Source organism: Gracilinanus agilis, chromosome 2 (assembly GCF_016433145.1).
Source record: "Gracilinanus agilis isolate LMUSP501 chromosome 2, AgileGrace, whole genome shotgun sequence".
Classification (NCBI taxonomy): Eukaryota; Metazoa; Chordata; class Mammalia; order Didelphimorphia; family Didelphidae; genus Gracilinanus; species Gracilinanus agilis.
In genome coordinates this window covers 378,160,185-378,188,098 of record NC_058131.1, presented here as the reverse complement: position 1 = coordinate 378,188,098, position 27,914 = coordinate 378,160,185, and the positions used below count along the sequence as shown (strand labels likewise).

The following is a 27,914-nucleotide window of genomic DNA, read 5'->3' as shown; positions in this document are numbered from 1 at the left end:
AATAAAAATTCATGGAAATTTATATTCTGATAAATTATAAAATTTTAGTATAATCTTAAGAGGTTATGGTATTTAGTAAAAGAATCATTGCACCAAGAACAAAAGAGATTTAAGGTCTTTTAGAATAGTAACTAGGGTGTGGTGACTGAGGATTTGTCTCAGGTAGTGAATTTATAGAATACCAATGGCAGTTGTTGTCCTTCAGCAATGTAGTAATAACACGGCTTAATCCTTGGCAAGTATAATTAATAAAAATAAGATGCTATCTTTTTTCCCCCACTGCTCTCACAATTAACTGCTGCTTGTGTCCAAGTATCTTGACATACATTGTAAGATAAATTAATAAAATGTTTAAGATTAGTTATTTAGGAGGCTTAGCAAGCAAGGCTGGAAAATTCTAAATGGAATGGGGAAGCAGGAGTGTTTATCTCTCTGAAATGGACTCCATGTTGGCTGGGTATAGATTGTAATTGACCAAATGGGAGACCTCAGGGGAAGTGGAGTTTGTATCCTAACATCCTGGTAACCTGAAGGAAGAAATCATCTGCCTGTGGGGAGTTAGGTTGAGACTATAAAACCTAACCTGGGTTGCTGGTCATCTCAGCTTGGTTTAGCTCCCTGATTTACCCAACTCAAGGATTACTGGCTGAGGACCTGGGAGAGCTATAATCATTGCTAGATTTTGACAAGACTCAGCAGTGAGGATCCCTCTTCCATTCCTAATATTCTTTGTGTCCTGCTATAGTCTAAAGCTTAGTGTAGATAAGTTCATTCCCTGACCCTGGGGCTTGCCCATAGGTTGGTAGAATAGAAACCTGTTTTCCCCTTCTTTCAAACTTTAGTTTATTGAATTAAACGTGGGTTTATAAATCATTTTGTCCCAGTATTACTCAGTTATTTTGTTGATTTCAAAGACTCCCTGGTTAGGTGGATCTGTGAGGCAGTTGGGAGCCTAACTTTCACTTCCTCCAACTGCCAAACCCTTTCTTGAATTGTATTTCCTCAACTTTGTAGGTCCCTGTCTATTGCCCTGTCTGTCCTGTCTCCTTCTCACCCTTTCTCTGAACCCAGATAATATTTAAGTTACCCACCAGTTTTCCCCATAAGGCATAACCTATGACTGTGGCCTCTCCCAAATAAAGGGTTTTTTTTTTGTTTGTTTGTTTGTTTTTGTGCCAGCTTTGATTTATGGCTCTTGTTTTGTGTGTAAAAGTTCCTGGATACATCTTTGAATTCTAGTTCTCCCTTAGGCACATATCATATTTGTAACCATTAGCAAATCACAGGATTTCTGGGGCCAATTTGCTTTATTTATAAAATGAGGATGATAATAATTTATCTTTCTGAAGGGATGGGATTGATTAAATATTCATTGAGTCTCTTCCAAATCTAAACTTCTGTGACATTGTTATTCTTTTCAAATTAGATGCTTATACTAGAGCAGAAGTTGTATATGAATGGACACGTGAACCAGCACGATCTGTGGTGGTAGCAGAAGATGGGTCACGATTAAATCAATATGATCTCCTTGGACAAACTGTGGATTCTGGAATTGTGCAGTCTAGTACAGGTGAGTGATCATTATAAATTCTAAATTTAGTTGACCTGGAGGGAGGAACATTAAGGAGAAGTTTTAAAAAGTTACAATTTCATACCCTTTAACATAAAAAAAATCAGTGTTATCTTATATAAAATAAAAGAGTGTCGTAAAGAGATAAAAGTACGGCAGTCAAAGTCAAGATATCATGTTTCTTGTCCAAGATCTGACATCAAATTTTTGCATGATTTTATCAAGCCACTTCTCTTCTTTGGGCCTCTGCTTTTTCATCTACTAAATGAGAAAGCAGAGCTTGTTTTTATGATCTTCTCTATTCTAAGATTCTAGGAAGTTTATGATGACTAGTTCCCTATCTGCAACATTAAAAAGGAAGTATATTATTAGAAAAGGTCCCTTTCTTTAACAAAGAAGTTTTCCTAATTGAAGTCTGAGTGAAAGAACCCATTTTCTGTTCACTGTTTGAAAAAAAGATTTGCTGCTGATCTTCAGGGTGATTGGGTATGTTTCCAGTAGGTGGGGTGCCAGTCTTTTGTTGCAGTGTAATTGATATGCTAATGATAGTGCTGACTGTTTAAGATCTGGATCAGATGTTATTAAACTGTTGGGACCCAATTTTCAAATCTGGGCAATCAGATTCCATGGAGGAGTAATCAAATCAGTGCTTAGTCATTTAAGCATCCATTTTATGTGTCTAAGTGAAATGGGAACATCAGCTCAACACCCAAAAGTCACATTTGGATTCCAGCTCTTTGGGAAGTGTACCAAATGAGAGCCATGACTCTGGAAACCCACTGCAAAGAAAAGAGTTTAGTGGCTGATAACTTTGAAAGGCTTCAGCAAAATACAACCCCTTTAATAGAGTTCCTTTGCACATGTATCAAGAAATGTAAGTTCTCAAGTAAAAATAATTTAGCAACACAATAATCACAAAGCAAAATAACAAAATATCTCATATTTTTCATTTTTTTAAATTTAAAAAATTTAAATATTCAAAAAGGGGCCCATGAATTCCTCTAAAGATTAAAACACTTTAAATCTTTTCCCTCACTGTCAGGTAACCCCAAATTAGTACTTCCCTCTATAGAACTATATTTTAAAATGTACAATAATTAATTTGTTTCTCATTAGAGATTTAAAAAGATTCAGAATATTTTATTTTGTTTTATAAGGAAAATTGGTTCATTCATATTTACAAAAAGTATGTCAATTCAAGTAAAGCTAATGTCTAGAACTTAGATATTTATTAATAAATGCTTGTTATGACATGAATATGGAAAGACTACCAGAACTCGAGCCAAAAGAACTGTTTTTCGGTCTTCATCCTGCCTATATTTGAACTATGTGGCATTGTATGAATATGAAATCTGGGTACCATCGTGAAATGAGATAGGTGGAAATTGATTATTTGTTAAGTCTTTTGCACACTTAAATCTTTAATAATCATTAGCTCTATGACTACTTTACCTTTATGCATTTCAGCATCCTCATTTAATAAAAAGAAGAGGATGATACTAGATAACTTTAAAGTTCTTTTTCTTTTCCACCCTGCTATGAGTATTCTGATTGAAAATGATTTTATTCTAGGCAGTTTTAAGAAATATAATATAATGGAAGTGTTAATGAACTGAATATATCCCTTTTGATCATTCATATTATTAAGTAGTAACTTAGACAATATAGTAATTGTTTAGGAAATAGTATAACAATGGCAGAAATTAGTGAGTTATCACATTTGGAAAAGGAAATTGATTCATCTAATAAATTACATGGAGGCATACCAAAAAGAACATGAACTTTCTTGATTTCTACTTTTGCCATCCATTAAGAAAATCTCTATAAGTTCATCATGAAGGAACAAAATGTATGACTAATGTTTCTGAGCTGATGACATATTTTAAATCTCATTACATAGCTTTAAAAGTGTTAAATGAAGAATGCCATCACCTATTGCCAGAGGACCATATATTTATGAAACATACACAGTAAGAATAATAAGAGAAGGGAAAGAGTGTCTTTAGTCACTATTGAGTTTTCCATGGATACAAAATCAACGTGATGATTATCTTGAAAGAGGAGATTGGTCCATTAATTTTTGTTCAAACATTGTTCTAATGAAAATGAAGATTTCCTTGCTAGGTCCCTTTGGTGACATTAGGAAAAGAAGAGAAAAGGAAGCCCAACAATAAATTATAGTTTTTAGATCAAATATATATTGATGAAATACATGTTATTCTTTTGGATCAGTAGTCAAGGAGACATATTAGAGAGCTTATATATATATATATATATATGTATATATGTATGTATGTATGTGTGTATGTATTTCACTTGTTAGTCTGGTGGAAACATCATGTATGATGAATGAATAAAATATAATCACATAGTATGAGATAAAACCAGAGTGTTCACACTCACTTTCATCCTTAAGTAACCCATAATATCTTGAGGAATTTTGTTATATAGGCTTGCCTGTCAACAGTACTAGTGTGCTTATCCACTTTCTCAAAACCCCATTCTAAGTATAAGCTAAGAAATATGATGACTTACTTTTTCAGGAGGCAATTATCTATCAGCACTACCTACCATGCAGATGGCCATGAACAACAAAATTGTTTTGGCCTTTGAAATATACTATATGTTAGATACTGTGCTAATTGCTAGGGATTCAAAAAATACAAAAGTCAATCCTTGATCTTGAAGAGCTTATAATCCAATAGAGGAAATTCTAAGCAAATATATACAAACAAGGTATATCCAAAAAATAGGAAATATTTAATAGAGAAAAGGTACTAGAATCAAGAGGTATTGGGAAATGCTTCAATGCTTTATATAAAGAATAGGATTATAGATAATATTTGAGGGAAAGTAAGGAATTCTAAAGGGAGAGACGAAGAGAAAGAACATTCTAGAAATGGAAGGCCAGAGAAATTTCAGGAGCTGAAAGATTGAGTTCCCTTACAGACCCACTAACAGGCTATTGCAATAATCCCAGTGTGAGCTAATAAGGACATGAAATTGGGTAGTGGCAGTATCAGAGGAAAAACAGGTCATATTCAAGAGCTCTTGCAAAAATGAAATTGTCAGGTGTTGGCAACAGGTTGACTGGGAAGTGTGAGAAATATTGAGGAGTTTAGGATGACACTTGCATTTGAAACTTGAGGAACTAGGAGGATAGAATTATCCTTTACAGTAAGAGGAAAGTTAGGAGTGGGGAGGTTTTATGGGAAAAGTTAATAAGTTCAGTTTAGACATTTTGAGTTTAAAAAGTCTACTGGACTTTGAATTTGAAATATGTGAATGACAGTTGGAGTTTTGATATGGGAGATCAGCAGAAAGGTTAGGAAAATATCATAAGCATAGAGATAATAATTAAATTCTTGGGTGCTTGTTGAGATCATTAAGTGAAGTGAAAAAGACTGGGGGGAAAAGAAGGGCTAGGACAGCATCTTGTGGTATAACTATAATTAGAGATTAGGAGCTGACAGTAAATCCAGCAAAAGATTAAGGAGTGAATAGATTGTTTTGAGGAGATCTAGGAGACAGGGGTGTTCTGAAAGCATGAAGAAAAGGAAGTATCAAGGAGAAAAGTTGGATCAGCTGTGGCAAAGGGGACAGAAAAGTCAAGGAAAATGAGAATTGCAGAAAGACTGATTTGGCAAGGGTTCATTTCTAATTTTGGAGAGAAAAAATTTTGGGGGAATAATCAGATTGAAAACTAGATTATTAGGGGTTAAGAAGTGAGTGAGAAGAAAGTAGAGGAACATGTTGTAGACAGCCTTTTCAAATAGTTTGTCCCCAAAGGGCTGGAGATATACAGGATAAATATTGGGGATAGAAGTAATGGATCCCCTCAAATTATGAGAATGGAATCCCTAAAATCAGAGATTTTTCAGTGTGGGGGAGATATGAACTTGTGTGTAGGGAATGAGGAAGCAGTCAGTAGATAGGGAGAGACTTGAAGATAAATGATAGAGTGGGAATGAAGATGGAATGGGATCACTGGAGGAAGTACTATCTACAGTATTTAAATAAAATTATGTTTGTGTAGTACAAAGGGAAGATATGATTGATTCTTTATGCAGATTGTCAACTTTCCTTATTCCAAAACTGAAAAATATGACACACTGAGTAGACTCCTGAACTTGGAGTAAAGAAGCAGTAAGTTTAAATATTACTTCATACATTTACTATGTGTATCATAAATAGAAAATTATTTAATCTCTCAGCTTCAGTATTTTTAGATATAAAAAAGAAATAATAGTTCCTAACTCACAGAGTTGTAAGGACCAAAAGCATGAATTACATCCAGTACTCGGAAAACTTTAAAATCCTATATAAATACTAGTTATTATTACTACTGCTGCTTCTTTTAGTAGTAGTAGAAGTAGTAGTAATAGTAGTCATTTTTATCATCATATCTTGAAACACTACATTGTTCTTCTCGAACAAACAGTAGAAGCTTTAAAACAATGAAATAATTAAAAATTATGGCCATTAAGAATACTTAAGGAATCACTATAATACTTGATAAAGATTATTATATTTCTCATCAAAGATACTAGCTCATTGACTAAATGGCTATTAAGTAAAGAACCAATTTGCGTTCCATTTCCATATAAGTTGCATGAGGGCATATATATATATATATATATATATATATATATATATATATAGAGAGAGAGAGAGAGAGAGAGAGAGAGAGAGAGAGAGATTTTTTAATTTTCTCAGAACTTCACATAATTCCTGGATCATAGTAAATTACATAATAGCAAATACAAGGTGTTTTTCATTCATTCTACTTCAAAATGAAAATTATTCATAATAATGTAGTAGAGAAAAATCTCCAGGTGAGGAAGAATAGGCCATTTTCACTTTCAAGTCCAGGTTAATTTTTATTTAAAACCCTTCCAGAATTTTCTGAGTTAATGGGAAAGAGGATGGCAAAAAGTTGAACTTAAAATAGTTTAAAATTTTTAAAGATCACATTTGCTGAAGCACCCCTATTGAAGACAAATGGATACTTGAAAGACTCAAAGTTCCATTTAGATGGAAATCATCTGCCACTTGCAAAGTATTGTCTTGCCCTAAAAATCAGCTGTCTTTGTGCTCAATAAATGGTATATTTTTGTTTCTATATGCTGAGTGCATCCGCTGAGAGGACAGTTTTCTAAATAGGATTTCTTCCTGGCCAGTTATCCAGTGCAGATATTGAAGTGCAAAATGCTACAGCTGAAGAAAATGGTCCAATTTCCATCCCTAACATGGGACAACTGTAAGATATGGTTTCTACTTTGTGCATGAAGAATGTAAGTTCCTTAGAGTAAGAGTGCTTCATTTTCATGTAGTAGCTGTATAATCAAGGCTTGATGAATAAATAACTGAAACTTCTTTAAATATTCAACATTCTTTGTTTATAAAATAATAGATTATTAGAGCTAGACCTCATAAATTATCTAGTCTAACCCATTTTTTACAAAGAAAAGTGAAAAGCCATTTAGGGAAATGACTTGTCTAAGGCCATACAACTGGTGGCATAGGTTAGGAAAAACATCTTTTTTTCTCAAGACCTTCAGGTCTGTGCTATGGTCTGCTGTCTCCCTTTTGTGATAAAATATTATCACGGTGCTATTGATAATAACTAAATTATTTAACTAGAATTCTAATTCTAAACATAATCTAATAACCAAATATAGATAATTTTTAAAATCTTTGATCTTACCTATAAAGCACAATGAATACCTGCTGTAGCACTTTTCATTTTTTAGTGGAAATATTATATCTACTTAGCCCAATAAACAAATACAATGTATATCTCCCAAACCAATTTTCATGATATCTCCAGTGCTTTTGGTGCTATAGAAGAAGCAGTTTGTTCAGTCTGATTATATGAATTGTACCATCTCTGAAGTCCTGTGAGTAAATGAAGGAGATTTAGAATAAAGAAATTTCAAAAAAAGTTATAATATAAAAACCCCAAGTTTATGATTTCATAGATTTTCAAGTAAAACATCCACCAGTATTTGGCATGATCCTCTACTGACTTGAAATGAAGGAATTTTTGATTTATACAAAAACTGATAGATCAACTTTGGATTCAGAAAAAAATTCATAGTTGGCTTAAATCAACTAATGGGTTGAACACATTCACATTATCAAGAGCCAAAGCAAAAGTAAAAACATAATCCTTACCATATTACCTAGAAAGCACAAACTGAAAGCTTTTTAGGATGTCTTCATTCCAAATCCCTGGTTTTCAGATGAGGAAGCTGGGGTTCACAGGGGAAGTAACTTGACAAGGGACATGCATCTGGTAAGTAGCAGAACTATTACTAGAAAATGAGTATTTCTTCTCCCAATCCAGTGCCCTTTTTACTCCATTACAATGACTTTCTATCTTTCACATGCCAGATCTTTGTTTGTTTCCCAATCAAAGCCTTTAGATTGTATGTGCCAAAAAATTGATTTATAGAGCTGGAAAATAAGATCTAGAAGAAGGGACGAAAAGCCCCAGGATCATTCAGCACAGAGAAGATAAGATTGAGTAGTCTAGCTCCTAAAACAGTATTGATTGTAGAAAAATGGGAGCGTAAATTCTGATGTGATCTTAGGAAAGCTATATCCCCTATCTGGGCCCCAAGTTCCCTCATCAGGAAAGAAAAGGATTAGATTAAATAATCTCTGAAGATCCATACCTCTGTAATGTCTCATGATTTGATTAAGGTTTATTGGCAAATATATGCTCTATGTTCTTTTTAAAAACATTTTTATTAAGAATATTTTACCATGGTTACATGATTCATGATCACACACACACACACACACGCGCACACACACACACACACACACACACACACTCACATTCTTTCCTCCTCCCTCCTGAAGCTGACAAGCAATTCCACTGGATTATACATGTATCATTGTTCAAAACCCATTTCCATATTATTCATATTTGCAGTAGAGTGATCTCTCAAGATCAGTTCTTTCTCTGGATGTGGATAGTGTTCTTTCTCATAGGATCATCTGGGTTGTTCTGGTTCACTGCATTGCTGCTAGTAGAAAAGTCTATTGCATTTGATTGTACCAAAATGAATCAGTTTCTGTACACTGTTCTCTTGGCTTTGCTCTTTTCATTCTGTATCAATTTCCTAGAGGTATTTCCAGTTTACATGGAATTCCTCCCACTCATTTTTCCTTTCAGCACAATAATATTCCATCACTATCATATACCACAATTTATTCAGCCATTCCCCAAGCGATGGACACCTTCCCATTTTCCAATTTTTTGCTACCACAAAAAGTGTGGCTATGAAAATTTTTGTATAAGTCTTTTTCCTTATTATCACTTTGGAGTACAAAATCAAAGGTGGTATGGCTGGGTCAAAGGGTAGGCATTCTTTTAAAGCCCTTTGGGCATAGTTCCAAATTGCCCTCTAGAGTGGTTGGACCAAGTCACAACTCCATCAGCAGTGTATTAGTATCCCAATTTTGCCACATCTCCTTCAACATTGATCCCTTTCCTTTGCTGCCATTTTGGCCATTCAGCTAGGTGTAAGGTAGTACTTGCGAGTTGTTTTATTTTGCATTTCTCTAATCAGGAGGGATTTGGTGCTCTACATTCTTTTCCAATGACATTGGAAGAAAAATAGAGAACATTTATAGGAAACATTTGAATGGATAATGGGGAACAATTTTATAAGCCTTAGAGTACAGGGCCATGAGATTTAGAGTTGGAGGAGGACTTTTAGACCATTCGAAATAATGTCTTTTAATATAGAAAATACCCTAAAGTATAGGAAAAGGAATTGACTAAAGTTACACATGTCACAGAGTTATTTTCTATATCAATCCTAAATATGAAATCTTATTGATTACCTTTTGAAAAAATTGTTTCTCCTCTTTCCAAGGTAGTTTAAGTATTATCCTGAATTATGAGGAATGCACCAGTTAATCACAATTTTCAAACTCTAATGTCATATTTATATTTATAATTAGCACAATTGCAGAAATGATTATTGCAAATCCCTACAAAGAGTTATATAAGATTGTGAGACTCCAAAAATCACTATTTTAAAATGTTATCTTCCAGAATTTTTATATCTATGATCTAAAGCCAAAGTATTGTGGGATTCAGAAGTCATAATATTTAATCAGCAATAAAATATGAAGATTCATACCCTGTTTAATGATAATAATGATGACAATGGTGATGCTGACAATGATAACTCATATTACATTTAGATAAGGTTTGCCAATCATAGCATTATATTACCTCATTTGATCTTCACAATGACCCCTCCATGTTGTTGCTACTTTATTATTATTTCTAGTCACATTAACCTATGCTTAGTAATTAAATGACTTACCCAATGATATGTGGCTGGTAATTGTCTAAGAAGAGATGGAAAACCAAGTTTTCCTAGCTCTAGTTCCAATGTTTTATCCACAATGGCATATTATCTCTAATCTAACACACTGTATTAATATAGTTTTTTTAAACCCTAATATCTTTATATATATGCTTCTATATTCATTTTATTTGTTATAGGGCTAAGCAATGGGGGTCAAGTGACTTGCCCAGGGTCACACAGCTAGAAAGTGTCTTAGGTCAGATTTGAACCTAGGACCTCCCGCCTCCAGGCCTGGCTCTCAATCCACTGAGCCATCCAGCTGCCCCCTTAATATAGTTTTAATGTAGATTTTTAAGGTCTTAAAATGTACCGTGATCTTATGTAATTAGAATGTTGTACCCTAAAGACTCCATCTCCCAGAATTCTTTTTTCTCATTCCCAAATCCCTTTCTCTTTTGTCCCCACGTTGTTCCTCATGTTTTGATTATAATTTGGCTGTAACCCCACTTTTTTGCTCTCTTCTGTCACTACTGCTGCTGGGGTTAGCTCCCGTTTTAACTTTTTATTTTTCTTTACTTCAAGTTATTATTAATAAATCTCATTAAGTATAATACTTGGAGAAAGTGTATATTAATTTTTAAGATTACAATATATGTAGAGAGATACATACTTTGAAATCTATTATGTCTTCCTTTGTCTTTCTGATCCTCAATCATTCATCTGCAAAATGGGCATAATACTAGCATGTAGCTGAAATATTGTAGTCAAGGTCAAATGAAATCATGTACTAAAAATAATAATGTAAAAGAACTATGAGAGATAATATCAATATTACTATGGCATTAAAATTATTTGAAGAGTAGCAAAGAAAATACAGGAAATTATTACAGGAATTTTTCACTACAACCAGGTGGGATTTATAACAGAAATGCAAGTTGGGTTTGATATCAGGAAAACTACTTGCATAATTGACCATATCAATAATCAAACTAATAGAAATCACATGATGATCTCAATATATGCAGGAAAAAAACCTTCGACAAAATGTAACACCCATTCCTATTAAAAAAACACTAGAAAGCATAGGAATAAAATAATATGCAGAATTTATTTAAAACCATTAGCAAGTATGATCTGCAATGGGGATAAAGATGATTTCCCAAAAAGATCAGAAATGAAGCAAGGATGTCGATTATCATCCCTATTTTTTAATATTGTAGTAGGATTGCTAGCTTTAGCAATTAAAGAAAAAAAGAAGTAGAAGGAATTTAAGTAGGCAATGAAAGAACTAAATTATCACACTTTACAGATGATATGATGGTATACTTAGAAAATCCAAGAAAATCAACTGAAAAACTAGTTGAAATAATAACTTTTGCAAAGTTTCAGGATACAAAATAAACACACATAAATCATTACCATTTCTATATATTCTCAACAAAACCCAGTAGCAAAAGTTAAAAGATTAGCTCCATTCAAAATCACTATAGACAATATAAAATAACTGGGAATCTATTTGCCAAGATAAATACAGGAATTATATGAATGCAAATACAAAATAATTTTCACACAAATAAAGTTAGATCTATATAATTAGAAAAACATTAATTGTTCATGGGTAGGTTGAGCTAATATAAAAAATGAGTCCTACCTGAATTATTTTATTTATTCTGTGTCATGCTAATCAAACTACCAAAAAACTCTATTGATCTAACTAGAAAAAATAATAAAATTCATCAGGAAAAACAAAAGATTAAGAATATCAAGGAAACTAATGAAAAAAAAAGTGAAAGATGATGGCCTAGCAAATTTATAAAAATCCAAGTCATCCCCCAATTGAAAATGGTCAAAGGATATCAATAGGCAATTTTCAGATGAAGAAATCAAAACTATCAATAATAATGTGAAAAAATGTTCTAAATGCCTCTTGATTAGAGAAATATGAATTAAAACAACTCTGACATATAACCTTACACCTATCAGTTCGGGCAATAGGACAGTAAAAGAAAATGATAAATGTTGGAGGGTATGTGGAAAAATTGGGGCACTAATGCATTGCTAGTGAAGTAGTGAACTGATCCAACCACTCTGGTGGGCAATTAGGAATTATATCCAGAGGGCTTCAGGAGAATGTATACCTCTTGATCCAGTAATATCACTCTTCGGTCTGTATCCCAAACAAATAAAAAATAGGAAAAGACCTATTTGTACAAAAATATTTTAGCTGCTCTTTTTGTGGTGGCAAAAATTGGAAACTAAAAGGATGTCCCTCAATTGGGGAATGACTGTACAAATTGTGGTATATGGTGGTGATGGAATACTATTGTGCTGTAAGGAAAAATGAGCTGGATGATTTCAGAAAAAGTTTTAAAGACCTACATAAACTGTGCAGAGTGAATTAAGCAGAACCAGGAAAACACTGCACACAGTAACAGAAATATTTTGGGACAATCTAATGTGATAGACTTTGCTACTAACAGCAATACAATCATCCAGAACAATTCTGAGGAACTTATGGAAAAGAATGCCATGTACCTCCAGAGAAAGAACTGGTGGAATTGATTTGGGTAGAATGGTCATTTTTATTATGTTAGCTCATCCTACCCATGAGCAATCAATATTTTCCAATTGTTTAGATCTAGTTTTAATTGTTTGGAAAGTGTATGTAGTTGTTTTCATATAATTCCTGTGTTTGTTTTGGTAGATAGATTCCTAAGTATTTCATATTGTCTAGGGTAATTTTAAATGGTGTTTCTCTTTCTACCTCTTTCTGCTCTAATGTGTTGGAAATATATAGAAATGCTGATGATTTATGTGCATTTATTTTGTATACTGCAACTGTGCTAAAGTTGTTGATTATTTCTACAAGCTTCCTACTTGATTCTCCAGGATTTTTTAAGTAGACCATCATATCATCTGCAAAGAGTGATAGCTTAGTCTCCTCAAGGCCTATTTTGATACCTTTGATTTCTTTTTTTTCTCTAATTGCTACTACTAGTCTTTCTAGTACTATGTTGAATAATAGTGGAGATAATGAGCATTCTTGTTTCACTCCTGATCTTATTGGGAAGGCTTCTAATTTATCCCCATTGCATATGATGCTTTTTGATGGTTTTAGGTATATACTGTTTATTATTTTTAGGAAAGGTCCTTCTATTCCTATACTTTCCAGGGTTTTCAATAGGAATGGGTGCTGTATTTTGTCAAAGGCTTTTTCAGCATCTATTGAGATAATCATGTGTTTTTTTTTGTTAGATTGTTGATATGGTCAATTATGTGGATGGTTTTCCTAGCATTCTTGGTATAAATCCCACCTGATCATGGTGGATGATCCTCTTGATCACTTGCTGGAGTCCCTTTGCTAGTATTCTATTTAAAAATTTTGCATCTGTGTTCATTAGGGAGATTGGTCTGTAGTTTTCTTTCTCTGTTTTTGATCTACCTGGCTTTGGAATCAGTACCATATTTGTGTCATGAAAGGAATTTGGTAGGACTCCTTCTTTGCTTATTATATCAAATAATTTGTAAAGTATTGAGATTAGATTCTCTTTGAATGTCTGATAGAATTCACTTGTAAATCCATCAGGCCCCTGTGATTTTTTCTTAGGGATTTCTTTGATGGCTTGTTCAATTTCCTTTTCTGATATGGGATTATTTAGGTATTCTATTTCTTCTGCTGTTAATTTAGATAATTTGTATTTTTGCAAATATTCATCCATATCTCCTAGATTGCTATATTTTTTGCCATATAATTGGGCAAAATAGTTTTTAATGATTGCCTTAATTTCCCCTTCATTAAAGGTGAGGTCTCCCTTTTCATCTTTGATACTGTCAATTTAGTTGTCTTCTTTCCTTTATTTTATTAGATTGAGCAGCACTTTGTCTATTTTGTCTGTTTTTTCAAAATACCAGCTTCTAGTCTCATTTGTTAATTCAATAGTTCTTTAATTCTGAGGGATTTATGGAAAAGAACACTACCCACATTCAGAGGAAGAACTACAGGAGTGGAAACAGAAGAAAAACAACTGCTTGAACACATGGGTTGAGGCGGACATGATTGGGGATGTAGACTTGAAACTTCCACACCAATGTGTGGTACTACTACTATCAACAATTTGGAAATAGGTCTTGATCAATGACACATGTTAAAACCAGTGGAAATATGCATCAGCCATGGGGAAGGGAGCTTGGATGGGGTGAAGTGGAAAGTAAGACCATGAATTATGTAACCATGTTAACTTTTCTAAAAAAACAAATATTAATAAATGTTTTAAAAAGAAGAAAGAAAGAACTGGTGGAGTAAGAGTGAAGATGAAAGCATATAATTTATCACTTGTTTATTTGGGATTTTGTTTTACAAGATTATTCACATACAAAAATGAATAATATTAAAACATGTATAATACAGGCTAAATTGATTGCCATCTGTAGGAAGGTAGAGTGAAGAAAAGGGGAGGGAGACAATTTGGACTATATGACTTCAGAAAATTCATGTAGAAATTTGTTATTAAATGAAAGATAAATAAAGACTTAATAAAGAAAAAAAATATTTAAGGCAGAGGAGAACAGAAAGTTGAAAGATAAAAGCAGCCATTGAATTCTCTTTACTAGTTCTCACAGTGAAAATCTGTGACTAATTTAAGTAACCAAATAATACTTCACTCTCATGTGATGCAATAGTGCATCCTATGCATGTATTTAAGTCCATTCTTTGTTCATACTTTTATGAGTTATTCATAGTTAAAGACTCCTCTTTCTTGGAAAGATATACTCAAGCTTAACTTACTCACTTTGCTGGTGAGGAAACGAAATAATTAAAAGTTTTAGTTATTTATAAAAGGTCCCTGTGTTAGCAAAAGTCTAGACTACAATTTAAGTTCTCTACATTCCAGCACCCTTTTTGGGATTAATTATGTTAAAATAGCCATGCTTTTTCATATACCCCAGACTTTTTGAGCAAAAAACAATCTTCCATATTGATCTGTAGTATTAGCCAGCATTCAAGTTGCCTAAATACTTCTGACTAAGGTTATTGTTTTTAAAAAGCCAAAAAAAAAATAAAACTTTTAGGGGAAAGTTCATTCTAAGCCTTTACAGAAAAACTAACATACTTCCTGATTCTATTCTACAAGAATTCATCACCTGTCGACTATGTGCAGAATACTATGGCTAGACATGGGGAAGTGTATGGATAAAATTATCCAATGGAACTGTGACCTCAGTAATGTGGGTCCTTCTAACAAAGGTAAACACAAGCAATTTATGCCTTTACTTCTTGAGAAACCTTTGCTCACATCCTTCCATAAAATTATCAGATGTTCACTGAATATTTTGTATGTTTTCTTGGCATACTTTTAATATTGCACAAGTATCAGTGAAGCACACAGACTGTCCAGCAGTTATTCCCTGCACTCTGTTATAAACCCATCTGTTTTCCCAAACAAAATGCAAATGAATATTAAAAACATATTTATTGATATAATTTTTATATCACCTGTATTTCCCATTGTATTCTTTCTTCAATCCACCCAGATAGTTCTTCCTTATAATTGAGAAAAAACAATAAAGAATTTAGCAGGTAGGGCAGTTCAGAAAAACTAATAAATATTGAAAAAGTCAGATATATTCATCATTCCATACTTGTTTTATCAATTTCTATGAAGGAGGTTATGCCTTTCCATACTTTGTCTTTTGAAGCCAGGTTCAGTATTAGAATTTTGAGTTTTTATATTTGTTTTATTATAGTTACTGTTTACTTTTACATTTTTGTAGTCACTATGTGTATTGTTTTCCATGACCTACTGACTTCATTTAGCATCATTTGACACAAATGTCTTCCTATTTACCTTATATTATACTTATAATATTACATTTATACTTCACTGTTTAGCTATTCTCCAAATAAGAGTCCATCTTTTTTCATAATCCTAAAGATATGTGATCAACTCTTATCCAATCCTTATTTGTAATAGGTAGTAGCCTTCTTGAGCACACTATGTGATTTTCATTTTCAAATTAATTTCCTTAGAGATTGTAATGTTCCATGATTTGCAGTTATGCCCCATAATTATATATGCTATATAGGGAACAAAGAGAACAATTTATTTGTGTATGTGCAAGTGTGTATTTGTGATTTGTGTACCTCATTCTAAGTTCCACAGAATTCTTATTTTGGGAGGGGGCTCTTCTTCTTCTCTGACCACTATGCACACTGTAGTAAGCATTCATGATAGGCACTACATTGCTGTTGAGGAGTAAATGAAGTCATTGTCCTTGATACATTATAAATGAATGAATAATTGAGTGAAATAAAAATACCACATCAAGTACAACAAAAATTTAAATATTCTCTTCCTCAGAGTTCTTTTTCTTCTTCTTCTTCTTCTCCTCCTCCTCCTTCTCCTTCTCCTTCTCCTTCTCCTTCTCCTTCTCCTTCTTCTCCTTCTCCTTCTTCTCCTTCTTCTTCTTCTGCTGCTGCTGGTGGTGGTACTACTGTCAACTATTGACTGATGTAGAAACTATAAGGGAGGATTTTATCAAGATCACATTAATAGTTACTTCTATGGTGAACATTAGAACACTAGCCTCAATAACTATTTTTCAAAAAAATCTGCTCCCACTTTTTCTCAGTGACTATATTTGACTTCTTATTGTAATACCAACTATATTGTCATTTCTTGTTTATAAATTTCTTCAGGGACAGGTATTATATAAGAATATTTGAATGAAAAATTCATCTTAAATATTAAATTAGAGGAAAGAGCATTTGCTATACTTGTTGTATAGGCTCTTAATGTCAAGGCACACTTTTCAACAATTTAATTTAGGATTTTGTGTGTATGTACATGTGTTCCTGTGTGTGTGATATCTCTCTTGTTACATTCCTTTATTTTTAAAAATGCTCCTAAAGCTCCCTGAATCATTTAAAATTTAGCCCAATGACTGTGAAATGTTATGTAACCTCTTGTTCCTTCTTCCAAGCAACTTCTGTTTGACAGGCAATCATCTGTAAGGAGGGCATAATATCAAATAATGGATTCTCAGATCTTTCAAAAGTCATATTCTTTGGAGATATTTCCTAAAATGTCACATTTACAACATCAAAGGATAAAAATAGAGGCTATGCAGATTTCTAACATTGTATGAAGCATGAAATTTATCCTTGAGGATAGTAGCATTTCCCAGGCAGCATTCAAGGAAATATTTAGCAATATATCTATAGCTGTATCTATACCTTTTTATGTTAGTTATATTTGATCTAAAACTGTATCTCTTTGTTTCTCTCTGAATATATGTATCAGATATATATATAATATCATTTATCTAACACAACAAAATTGTAAATAGCTAGAAATATGACCTATGCCATTTATGGCAAAGGACCAGAATTGAAGGATGGAATTTCCTTAATTTTTATCTAAAGCTGTGTCATATTTATCAATTCTAGTCATTAGGCATTGAATAGGTATCTCCTATGTAATGTATCCATCAGGCAAAAAATTAGAAACTTAATTAGAAAGAAATATTAGTTAGTGCTGGAAGTAATTGTAGAGATTATTTAACCAAAATATCTCATGCAAATATGGGCACTGAGGCTCAGAGAGTTTATATTGATTTTCCGTGGTAAAAAAATTATTCCTTTGTCCTTCTCAGGCCAATGCTTGTCCTAATCTGATTTATACTTCCTAAAAAAAGTGTTAACTTTTGTTAGGCAATAGATTCTTCTTTCACTGAAGGCCCCCCTCATTGAAGAAATAATAAATAGATAAGGTTGTAAGCATTTCTCAAATATGTTTAAATTCCTTGAGTTTACATGTCATAATAGGTATACAAAATGAAGCAGACATTATCTTGGCCTAATGGCTTTCTGATAAAGCATTAATTAAATAAACAACTAGCTTTTGGGGACTGAATCAAATATAGAAAAGTAAAAAGTAAAAAAAAAATACATGTACCTTAATTTTTAGTAGTATTATTTGTATTTGTGCTACATTGATAGAATGCAGGGTTCTTGAGGGCAGGGACCATCTTGTTGTGTTTTGTTTTTTTTCATTTGTAGCCCCAGCACCTTTGAGAGTTGCTAACATGTGATAAATGCTTTATAAATGCTTATTTAATTAAATTTACATCCACACAGCAAGATAAGATTATACTTTAGGTGATTTAATTTTTGGGGAAAACAAAAGTGAAAATTCTATCTAAAAGAGCAGTCAGAACTACAATACAAACTAGCTGATTTGTCAATTGATAGGAGCTATTGAATGATGAATTTTAAACCTCTGAAAGAATTTTGATGATTATGTATAATCCCCTGCCAAAAATGCTATATTGGATAGAGCACTGGATCTGAAATTATAGAAAGTAGGCTAAATCTTGCTTCTTATATTTTTATACTCTGACCTAGGGCAAATCAGTTTACCAGCTCTAGAACTTAGTTACCTCATTTGTAAATGAGGGAGTTATATTAAGCCATCTACAACATCTCTCCCAGCTCTAAATCCAACTATGTGTTAGGATGTCATAAAAACCTCAAAAGCAGTTGCTCTGGGGTTGAATCAAGCAATGTGAGAGAATTTAATGGCATTAGTTATATCATGCATCTTGGTGTATTGTCATTAGAAATCTTGTTCTGTCACACAAAAGAGGTTTTCTTCCATGGTGAACAAGATTTTCTACAGTGTGTTAATACTATCATATGTGCTATTGGTGATTCTCAAAAAAAATGAATCCAAGGGCAAGTCATATCTCATTATTTCTTTTTTATCTGTTTCTAGGGGAATATGTTGTCATGACCACCCATTTCCACTTGAAGAGAAAAATTGGCTACTTTGTTATTCAAACATACTTACCCTGTATAATGACTGTTATCCTCTCCCAAGTTTCCTTTTGGCTCAACAGAGAGTCGGTGCCAGCAAGAACTGTCTTTGGTAAGTGCAAGATAAATATCTAAATCTCATTCACATATACATAGGAGTGTAGAAGTGTATGCAAGGGGGAAGTTATGTGGTTTAGTGTATAGAGAGCCAGGCATGGAAACAAATCTGGCCTCAAACATTTCCTAGCTATCTGACCCTGGGCAAGTCACTTAACCCTCATTCCCTACTCCTTGCCATTCTTCTGCCTTGGAACCAATACATACTATTGATTCTAAGATGGAAGGTAAGGGTTTTATTTTAAAAGTATATGCAATCTTTTTATTTTAAAAAAAGAAATGTATGAAAAAATAGGAATTTGTGGTCCAAAGATATTCAAATTGCATATGAGAGTCTAGAGATTTGAATCCAGGTGATCATCTAGAATAATGACCTTAGGACAAATATAAATGAAAGCACAAGATTGTTTCAAATTTCACAAATGTAAACAAAAGCCAAAACATTCAATTTCAAATATTCACATTCACATACCATGGAAATCAGAAGCCTATTAGGACATACATGACTCTTCTATAAGATGATAAATTTTAAGCAGGAGAAAATATTTCTTTTTTGGGATCCCATCATTGCTGTTTTAATGTTATTTTCTCCTTGTAATGGAGAATCTGAACCCTAATAATAACAAGCACAATGGACAAAGTAATGGAACTGCAATGCAGGTTTTAGCATTGCCATGTTTGGCTTAGGCAATCCTGTCAGTTGCCCTGGATGGAATGTTGATGGTGGCATGCGCCATGTGCCAGGTGCCAACTGGCAGTTGAACTAAGACAATAAAAGCCCCTGGAAACCCAAGACTGGGTTCTGTTTTCCTCTGACTTCATCCTGATCACTCAACTACCCCCTTCCCTAGGACCCTGGGATGAAGGGTGGTGGAACATGGGAATTTTAGTATAGGTTAGAGTAGGGTTTTAGGACCAATCTTCACACCAGCTTAGCAATATCTATTTTTAACATCAACTAAATTAGCTAGCAAATCTGATCAATTTCTTGGCCAGAGACCATTTAGCTCTGACCTCGGGCTGTCAGTCCTTGGGTTACCAAGACCTTCTTAGGACTTTTGCCAGCTTCAGCTGACCAAACTATACTAACAGACTATCAAATCCAAGCCCTCTTACCATTACTTTGTTTTTTCCCCAGTTATCAACAAATCCCATAGCCTTCAACCAGAGAATCCTGTGTTTATTTATTTACCACCAAAGGCTAAGGAAGACAGGCAACGAGGAGGGAATTCTGAACTGTTAAGGTTGAATGAAACTCCATCGCTGAGGGCAGGAAGTTTAAAAATCCACTTCCTGCCAGTATGCCATCATCCAAATAGGAGCAGAATCCTCAGCAGGGAGGGGCCAGCTGCCTAACTCCTTAAAGAAGCCTGGCACCTAGCAGTCAGGTTCACCAGGCACTCAGCTTTCTGGGTTTGGATTTGAACTTTCAAGCAAGTTCATTACCAACTGAGTTTGCTCACTCCTTCATAACAATCAACTCCTATCTCCTGCTAGGCTTGTTACCAGCTCAAGATCCCTAGTGATTCTTCACCCCTCATAACATTTGGTGAGCACAGTTAGGCTAAAGACCTACAAAGTTTAATAACAATATAAAATGGTTCTTGCTTGGATGGCATTTATCATCACCAGCTTCTCACTGCTTCTTTATATGATAACACAGGGAGCCATAGATTTTTGGTTCAGGAAGATCCCTCAGTTTATCCATCAATTCCTGGAGCTCTATGATTATTATAGGTGGTATGCAATCACACTAGCTAAATTTATCTGTTTTGTTCCCACGACTATGGCACTGTTTTTTTTTTCAATTTCCCAAAGCTTGATAGTCTTAAAGAAAGTTATCTCCCATCTCTGGCTACTCTTTGGTAATGCTTCTAACACCAAACCTGACTTAGTATCCCAAGAACTCCTGGAACAAATGAAGTTGTTGTTCCAGGGGCTAAAACAAATAAGAGAGGGAAAAGAACATGCACACACAATTCTCCAATTGGAGATTGTGGAGATAAAATATCTGGGAATGGCTACTCAAGCTAAGGATACTTGATCTGAAAATGACACTCAAACACAGAATAAGGCAACAGGAACTGAAACCACCATCTCTGTTCTCCCTATAGTCGATAGGACTATTTTACAACATGGGGAGGGTATCGTGCATGTAAAATCTTATAAGGCTTTTACCCCAAACGACTTAGAAGTGCCTAGGAGATATTTTCCCAAGTTCTACACATCCCCTTTCAAGTCAATAAAAGAAATAAAAAGGGTGTTTACATTGTTTCATTCAAGCTTCGATGACATTGAATTTCTTTTGGGGGAATTTTATTCACCCTCAGAAAAAGAGAAATTCCTAGCAGAGACATGCACAAACCCAAATCTTACTGCTTGGCCCATGGTGCATCAAGATCTAGAACTGACATCTCATGCCAACATGAGATACTTAGTTCAATGCAGGACAGATTTGCTGGAAGCAATGCGTCCCCATGCAAAATGTCCTAATTCCTGGCAAAAGTTTGAGAGACTCAGGCAAGAGGAAGAAGAACACTATAGTAGTTTCCTCGATAGGGTGATGGAGGCTGCAGAAACTATCCTAGGCTTAAGAGATGTTTATGCCCCAGAGGCAATTGATCACATCAGGAGGCAGTTTGTGAAGGGTGCTTCACTGCCAGTCCAAACATACTTCAGGCAGAACTGTCCCCAATGGGAGTCATTGCCTCTGGAAAAAATAAGGCAACATGCATTTTACATCAATGACTCTAAACAAAAGGAGATTATAACAGGTAGACAGAGTGATTCAAAAAAGGATTCCATCATAGCTGACCTAAAAAAGCATTTGAAGAAGGCAAGGAAAGATAAGGAAATTGAGGAGATAAAGAACTTTGCCCTCCAAGCCGTCGGGGGGCATAGTCAATCCAGGCATCCTGCTACCATTAACAAGCCCAAAGGTTCTTCACACAGATGCATGCTACTTGTGTGGCCACTTAGGTCACATGGTACATAAATGTAGATTCAAACAGCAAATTGACTTTGGCATTACAGAACTGATGTCAAAATGATCTGTGTTCTAAACCAATTTCACATTTACTAGCTTTGTGACTCTCAGCAAGTCACCAAACCTCTATATTTCTCCATTTCCTCATTTGAAAAAGGGAAATAATAAGAGCATATATCTCAAAGGTTGTAGCAAGGATAAACTATTTTCAAAAAACTATGCAAACCTTATAAATAAATGCCAGATGTTATTATTGCTACCTTACTCAACTGTTTAAATGTTTCTTTCACTCCATAGTCTTTATTACCTTTTATTATGTAACTAGCACTTTTGATGCTTATCAGAGTTGAAGAAAACCCCCTAAAAGGTATATTGAATTGGGACATTTTGCTCATTAATGGTTTCAAAAGCTAAAACCTCAAGTTCATTTACTGTGTGTGTGTGTATGTCTGTGTTTAAAAACTGAAACTAAAAATCTGAATGCTAAAATATCAGTAAACACTTGCCAAAGATTGTTTCCACATGTAACTAAAATAAATATTTTCTTTAAAAAAGAGTAAAATTGTAAGGGCAAGTTGAGGGGAAATGCCTGTAAATGTTTTGTTTGTTTGTTTGTTTTTTTCCTTTGGAGAGATTTCTGTTCAGCTTTTCAGTGTTTTATAAGAAACAACCATTGGTCATAATGCTTTCCAAAAACTAGTTTCTCTGACTTATAAATGGCCTTTTGATGATTATAACTACATAGCAAACCCAGCTGTGGTCAAGGTTTTCTGAACATCAAAATGCATTTTTCAAATGTTTTACCTTCACCAAATTCCCCAATATATTTTTTTCTTTCTGAGACATTTATGCTTAGCAAATATGTTTTTGACATTTTTACCTTGAATTCAGTATTAAACTGTGCCCTATCTGAATGATTATAGATAGTTAAAATTGTGAGGGAGAAAAAAATCTTAAATTTGCATCCAAAATTATCTTTTTAAACTTAGTTTTCATAATATTGTAATAATCACTTGTGAAAGACTTAGCTAATCTAATCAAGAAAATAATCTAAGATAATTCCAAAGGACCCACAACAAAAACTGTTGTACACCGTCAGAGGGAAGAAAAAACAATGAACTCTGAGTATAGATTGGAACATGTTTTTTAAAGTGCATATAAATGCATATATTTTCTTTATTTTTCTTGGAGTTTTTTGGAATGTTTTCTAAACATTTCTAAACATGACTAAACCAGAAATGTTTTGCACAACTTCACATATATAATTTCCATTACATTGCTTTCCTTCTCATGGGTGAGGGAAGGGCAGAATATATGGAGAGAATTTGGAACCCAAAACATTTTTAAAATGGATGTTAAAATGACTTTTCAATATAATTGGAAAAAGTTTTAATGTGACTAAACATATTTTTAAAACATAGTCTATATTAAATCTTTATCTCTGCATATCCAGAGTTTTCCATGGTGACTGAGGCCAAAGAAGATAAATGATTTATTTGAAGTTGCACAGAAACTAAATATCTGAGCTAGGATCTAAACATAGGTCTTTTTTTATTACAGATGTGTGATCAGGATTAGACCAATCTTCACTTAGCCTGAAATCTATCTTCCCCAAAACAGGATCAATGAGAAGCCACGTTCTCACTTTTTAATACTGTATTAACTCCCTTTCCTGATACATTAATATTCTATTTTTTTTTGTATTTTTGTGTGTGTTTTCTTTTTTCTTTCTAGGAGTGACAACTGTCCTTACTATGACCACCCTGAGTATCAGTGCCAGAAATTCTCTTCCCAAAGTGGCCTATGCCACAGCTATGGATTGGTTTATTGCAGTGTGTTATGCCTTTGTATTTTCAGCACTGATTGAATTTGCCACTGTCAATTATTTCACAAAGAGGGGTTATGCTTGGGATGGCAAAAGTGTTGTTCCAGAAAAGGTAAAATCTTTAACAGTTACTATAAAGAATTTCATTTATTTGAGTCTTTGCAAATTAATCAGAAGGAATTTCAACAAATAGAATAATAATATCTTTAGTCTTATTGAAGGGACCAAGTCAGTTAGTCAGGTAAAGAGACATCTATTTAAATGCCTAGTGTGTGCTAGGTGTTATGGTAGGTACTGGCCAGGTAGATTCATTCATTTAATCAATATATTTTACTCTATCTACTATGTATAGACATTATATTAGGTGTAGTGGACTATAAAAATCTAGTAAGGCATTAAGGTAAGATTCCAAAATAATTTATATTGTCTCTTCAGGACTTTACAGTCTTTTTTGTCCCTAGGAAAGTCTTAATTCAATAAGCCACCAATTTTTCATTTGTAAAACAAGTAACTTTTCATAGATAATCTTTTAGATGCCTTGCAGTTCTAAATCTAGGATTCTATGAATACCATAGATAAGATATAATATATAAAATAATATATGGCATATGTAAAATATTTCATCTGAAGATTAATTGAAAGAACTTCAACTGATATTTAGCCTAGAGAAGGGTGAGGGAGAAGGACATAAATATTATCTAATATTTTAAAGGTAATCATATTGAAGAGGAATTCAACTTCTTTCATTATCTTTGTCTCAGAAGACAAAATGAGGAACAATGGACTTTAGTTATAAAGAATTAAATTCTGGCTTGATATCAATTTTAAAAAGCCCTAAAAATTAGAGCTGTCAAAACATAAAATGAAATGCCGCTAGAGGGGGGAGGTTATCCTACTTCCCAGGCCCCTTCAGGTAAAGATTGCATGAACACTTATATAGTATGTTAAAATGAGGATCCAACATTATATATTGTATGTGTTACATTGGAAGGCCATTAAAATATTGTTATGTTTACAATTCTCTGGAGATTGTATATTAATTAACAATTATCTATTAGATAGTAAAGGTTGAAGTGAAAGACAATCACATAATCACCTGGTCATGCCTAACTAATCTGAGTTTTCCACACTTGTCTCCACTGGGTAGTCAAAAGCCCACACACCTGGAAAAGTATCCAGACTAAGCAAACATTCCTTCCTCCAACCCCTCTCTTAAAACCTCAGTGATGTCATTACTTCTGGGTTTCTCTAGATGGACAGACATGATCTCAGTTTGGGTCAAAGGCAATAGGAGTAACTGGGGACAAGAGGTAGGCTTCTTCAAGGTGCCAGGAAGCCACAAGGCCTTTGGGGTTCTCCCATAGAATGTATGCACACCCAATCCAAGGGTGTGGTTGATACTGATCAAAATGGATCTTCAAAAGAAAAGATGGGTACAATTAATAGGAATTCACAAAATACTTCCCAGTTGTAAACTTCTGAGATTTATATGAGTTATATGATTCAGTAAAATAAGAGTAATATAACTTAGAACTGGGAAAGTACATAATAGGGGTTTGAATTGAGGACAAAGAGAAATCACTTTTGTCTTGGGGAAGAGAGAATTGAAATTCAGAGATGGTTTTAGGAAGGAAGTGACACAGACCTTGATGTTAAAGGATAAGTAGAATTTCAAGGGAAATAAAAAGTTTTGGAATGATTTCTGCCATTATACTCTTAGAGAAAAGGGAACTACTGAGATTTTGAAAGAAAAACAAAGTCCTCTGAGCAAATATTTGGCTAGACTTAATGTAGAATATCAGAGCATTGTGTAAATGTCTTCACATTACTAATGAATGAATTAACTTATCACTTGTATACTGAACTCAATTATGCTAAAATGTTATAATGGTGTTGTAATCTTTAGATGTCTTACACACTTCCATAATATATATGTATATATCCACATATGTATGCATGTATATACACATGTATAAACTCTTACCTTCCATCTTAAAATTAATCAGAAGAGCAGTAAGGTCTAGGTAATGGGGGTTAGGTGACTTGCTCAGGGTCACACAGCTAGGAAGTGTCTGAAGCCAGATTTGAGCCTAGGGTCTCAAAACCTGGACCTGGATCTCAATCCACTAAGCCACTCTGTCGTTTGGAATTGTTGTAAGCCCTGGAAGACTAAGTCTCCCAGGGATCCCTGCTATAACTTCCCCAAAAACTCACACTTACTTTGTGGGAGGTGTTCAGAGAAAGGATAAAAGAGAAAGTTTGGAGCCTTTTCTCTCTCTCTACTCTGGAGGTCTCGCTAGCTCTCTAGAGCTAGGAGGCTGAACCCTGAAGAGTTCTCTCTTGGTGCCTTTTTCTCTTGCTGTCTACCTCCTAGTTTTTCCTAGACCTTCCCCTTTCTAATTTAAATAAAACCTAGCTATTCTAAACCCTAAAGGTGCTCTCTGATCTTTTATTTAAGCCCAGAAGGGCTCTGGTCAATTTCCCCCTACTGGGGCTGGGGACCTCTACCTTCCTTTCCCTTCCTCTACCTTCCTCTCTCCTTCCTCCCATCTACCTTCCCTTCAACCCCTCATACCACCCAGCTGCTTCTCATAATATTTTTTAAATATTTAAGTAGGCAATATTCTTCATTTACACAGATATGTCATTTCCATCAAAACCCAAACTTCCTTCATTGTATTGTTCTGTCAAGAACTGATTTCCTCTTTTTCTCGCCTGAGTTCAAGTGATTTGACCAAGGTTTTATTTTAAGACCAATAAAAATCCACCTCTTTCAAATACTGAATGTAACTGGACATAGATTCTATAATACTAGGGATTTTTAAAACTTTAGAATCTCTCTTGAGGTTGTCATGACAGAGTTCTTCCTACAATATACTTGAGAGATGATTCATCCAAACCCTGTTTGAATATCCCCATAGGCTTCTTAGGTCTGATGCCAATTTGCCTCAGTGAGTTTTGTGAGGAATGGTCTACAATCTTATCTAATATAATCTTCAATGTAACTAGGTTATACCATTTATCAAAGGTTTCTTTGATAATTATTTCTTTTTATTACTTTTTAAAATGTTTTAGATATTGTTTTTAGAAAAAAATTAATTGATCACTTGATACTGCTTATAAAAGGTGAAAGAATCTCTAAAAATCTATTCTTGATTGATTCAGTTTTGAACAATTAGTTATGTTATATTGAAGAGATGATATTTTGTTAATTGAATAATTGTTTTGCAATTAATAGCAGAAAAAAACTATCCAAACTGGGATATGCATTTAGCATGTCTGAATTCTAAAATCTTGAGGGAAGAGAATTAACATTATTTATGCATTTGCTATGTACTACAAACTCTGCTAACCATTTTATAAATATTATCTCATTTGCTCTAACAACATCCTTAGTGAAAGAAAGAAATAAAAAGAACTAAGTCAACATCCTGAGCCAAGAATCTGACTTTATTTTATGGGTATAAAATACAGAAGTCAGAAGCCAATAGTCATGCCTAGACTGTAACCTGAGACAATCTGATGTAGAGATAACAAGGGTTCTGTAGGCATTGGACAATTATTGCTTAGTAGAGGATATGAACAGGGTATATATGAATGTTTCCCTAAAATAAGTTGGGAACAATTTTTTTTCTGAAATAGCTAATAAATTCCAGTAAGAGGATGATGTTGTTGGCCTAGTTTAACTATTTTTGAAAAAAAAAAGTCAATAAACATATTCCTTGTTTTTCTCTTCTCTAGCCAAAGAAAGTGAAGGATCCACTCATTAAGAAAAACAATACCTATGCTGCCACAGCAACAAGCTACACTCCTAACATCGCTCGGGGGGATCCTGGGTTAGCCACCATTGCTAAAAGTGCAACAATTGAACCCAAAGAAGTCAAACCTGAAACAAAACCACCAGAGCCCAAGAAAACTTTTAACAGTGTCAGCAAAATTGACCGCCTTTCAAGAATAGCTTTCCCACTGCTTTTTGGAATCTTTAACCTAGTTTACTGGGCCACATATTTAAACAGAGAGCCTCAGCTTAAAGCCCCAAACCCACATCAATAGCCACTTTAACTTTCATAGTCTTGTTCAGTCTTTCCACACTGGGAATTGCTTTCTGTATTCAACCCAGTAATTCCCATTTACTTCATTGCCTCTGTCTTAAAGAAACTGAAGGTTTCCTTAATTTACAAATAAAATATATTAGGACAAGATACCCTACATGGTAAATCCAAACTTCTATGGTAAATATACCTGGGAAACTGGATTTAAGAGAG

General features: G+C 34.0%; 1 protein-coding gene across 1 annotated transcript in view; it reads left to right on the top strand.

The window, feature by feature from the left end:
- Positions 1-27,702, top strand: part of GABRA1 (gamma-aminobutyric acid type A receptor subunit alpha1) — a 66,019-nt gene extending 38,317 nt beyond the window's left edge. The window contains exons 6-9 of the mRNA XM_044659842.1: positions 1,427-1,570; positions 18,681-18,833; positions 23,559-23,761; positions 27,391-27,702. Of these exons, the coding sequence (XP_044515777.1) occupies positions 1,427-1,570; positions 18,681-18,833; positions 23,559-23,761; positions 27,391-27,702 (812 nt within the window). The remainder of the gene's footprint in view (positions 1-1,426; positions 1,571-18,680; positions 18,834-23,558; positions 23,762-27,390) is intronic.
- The last annotated feature ends 212 nt before the right edge of the window (positions 27,703-27,914 follow it).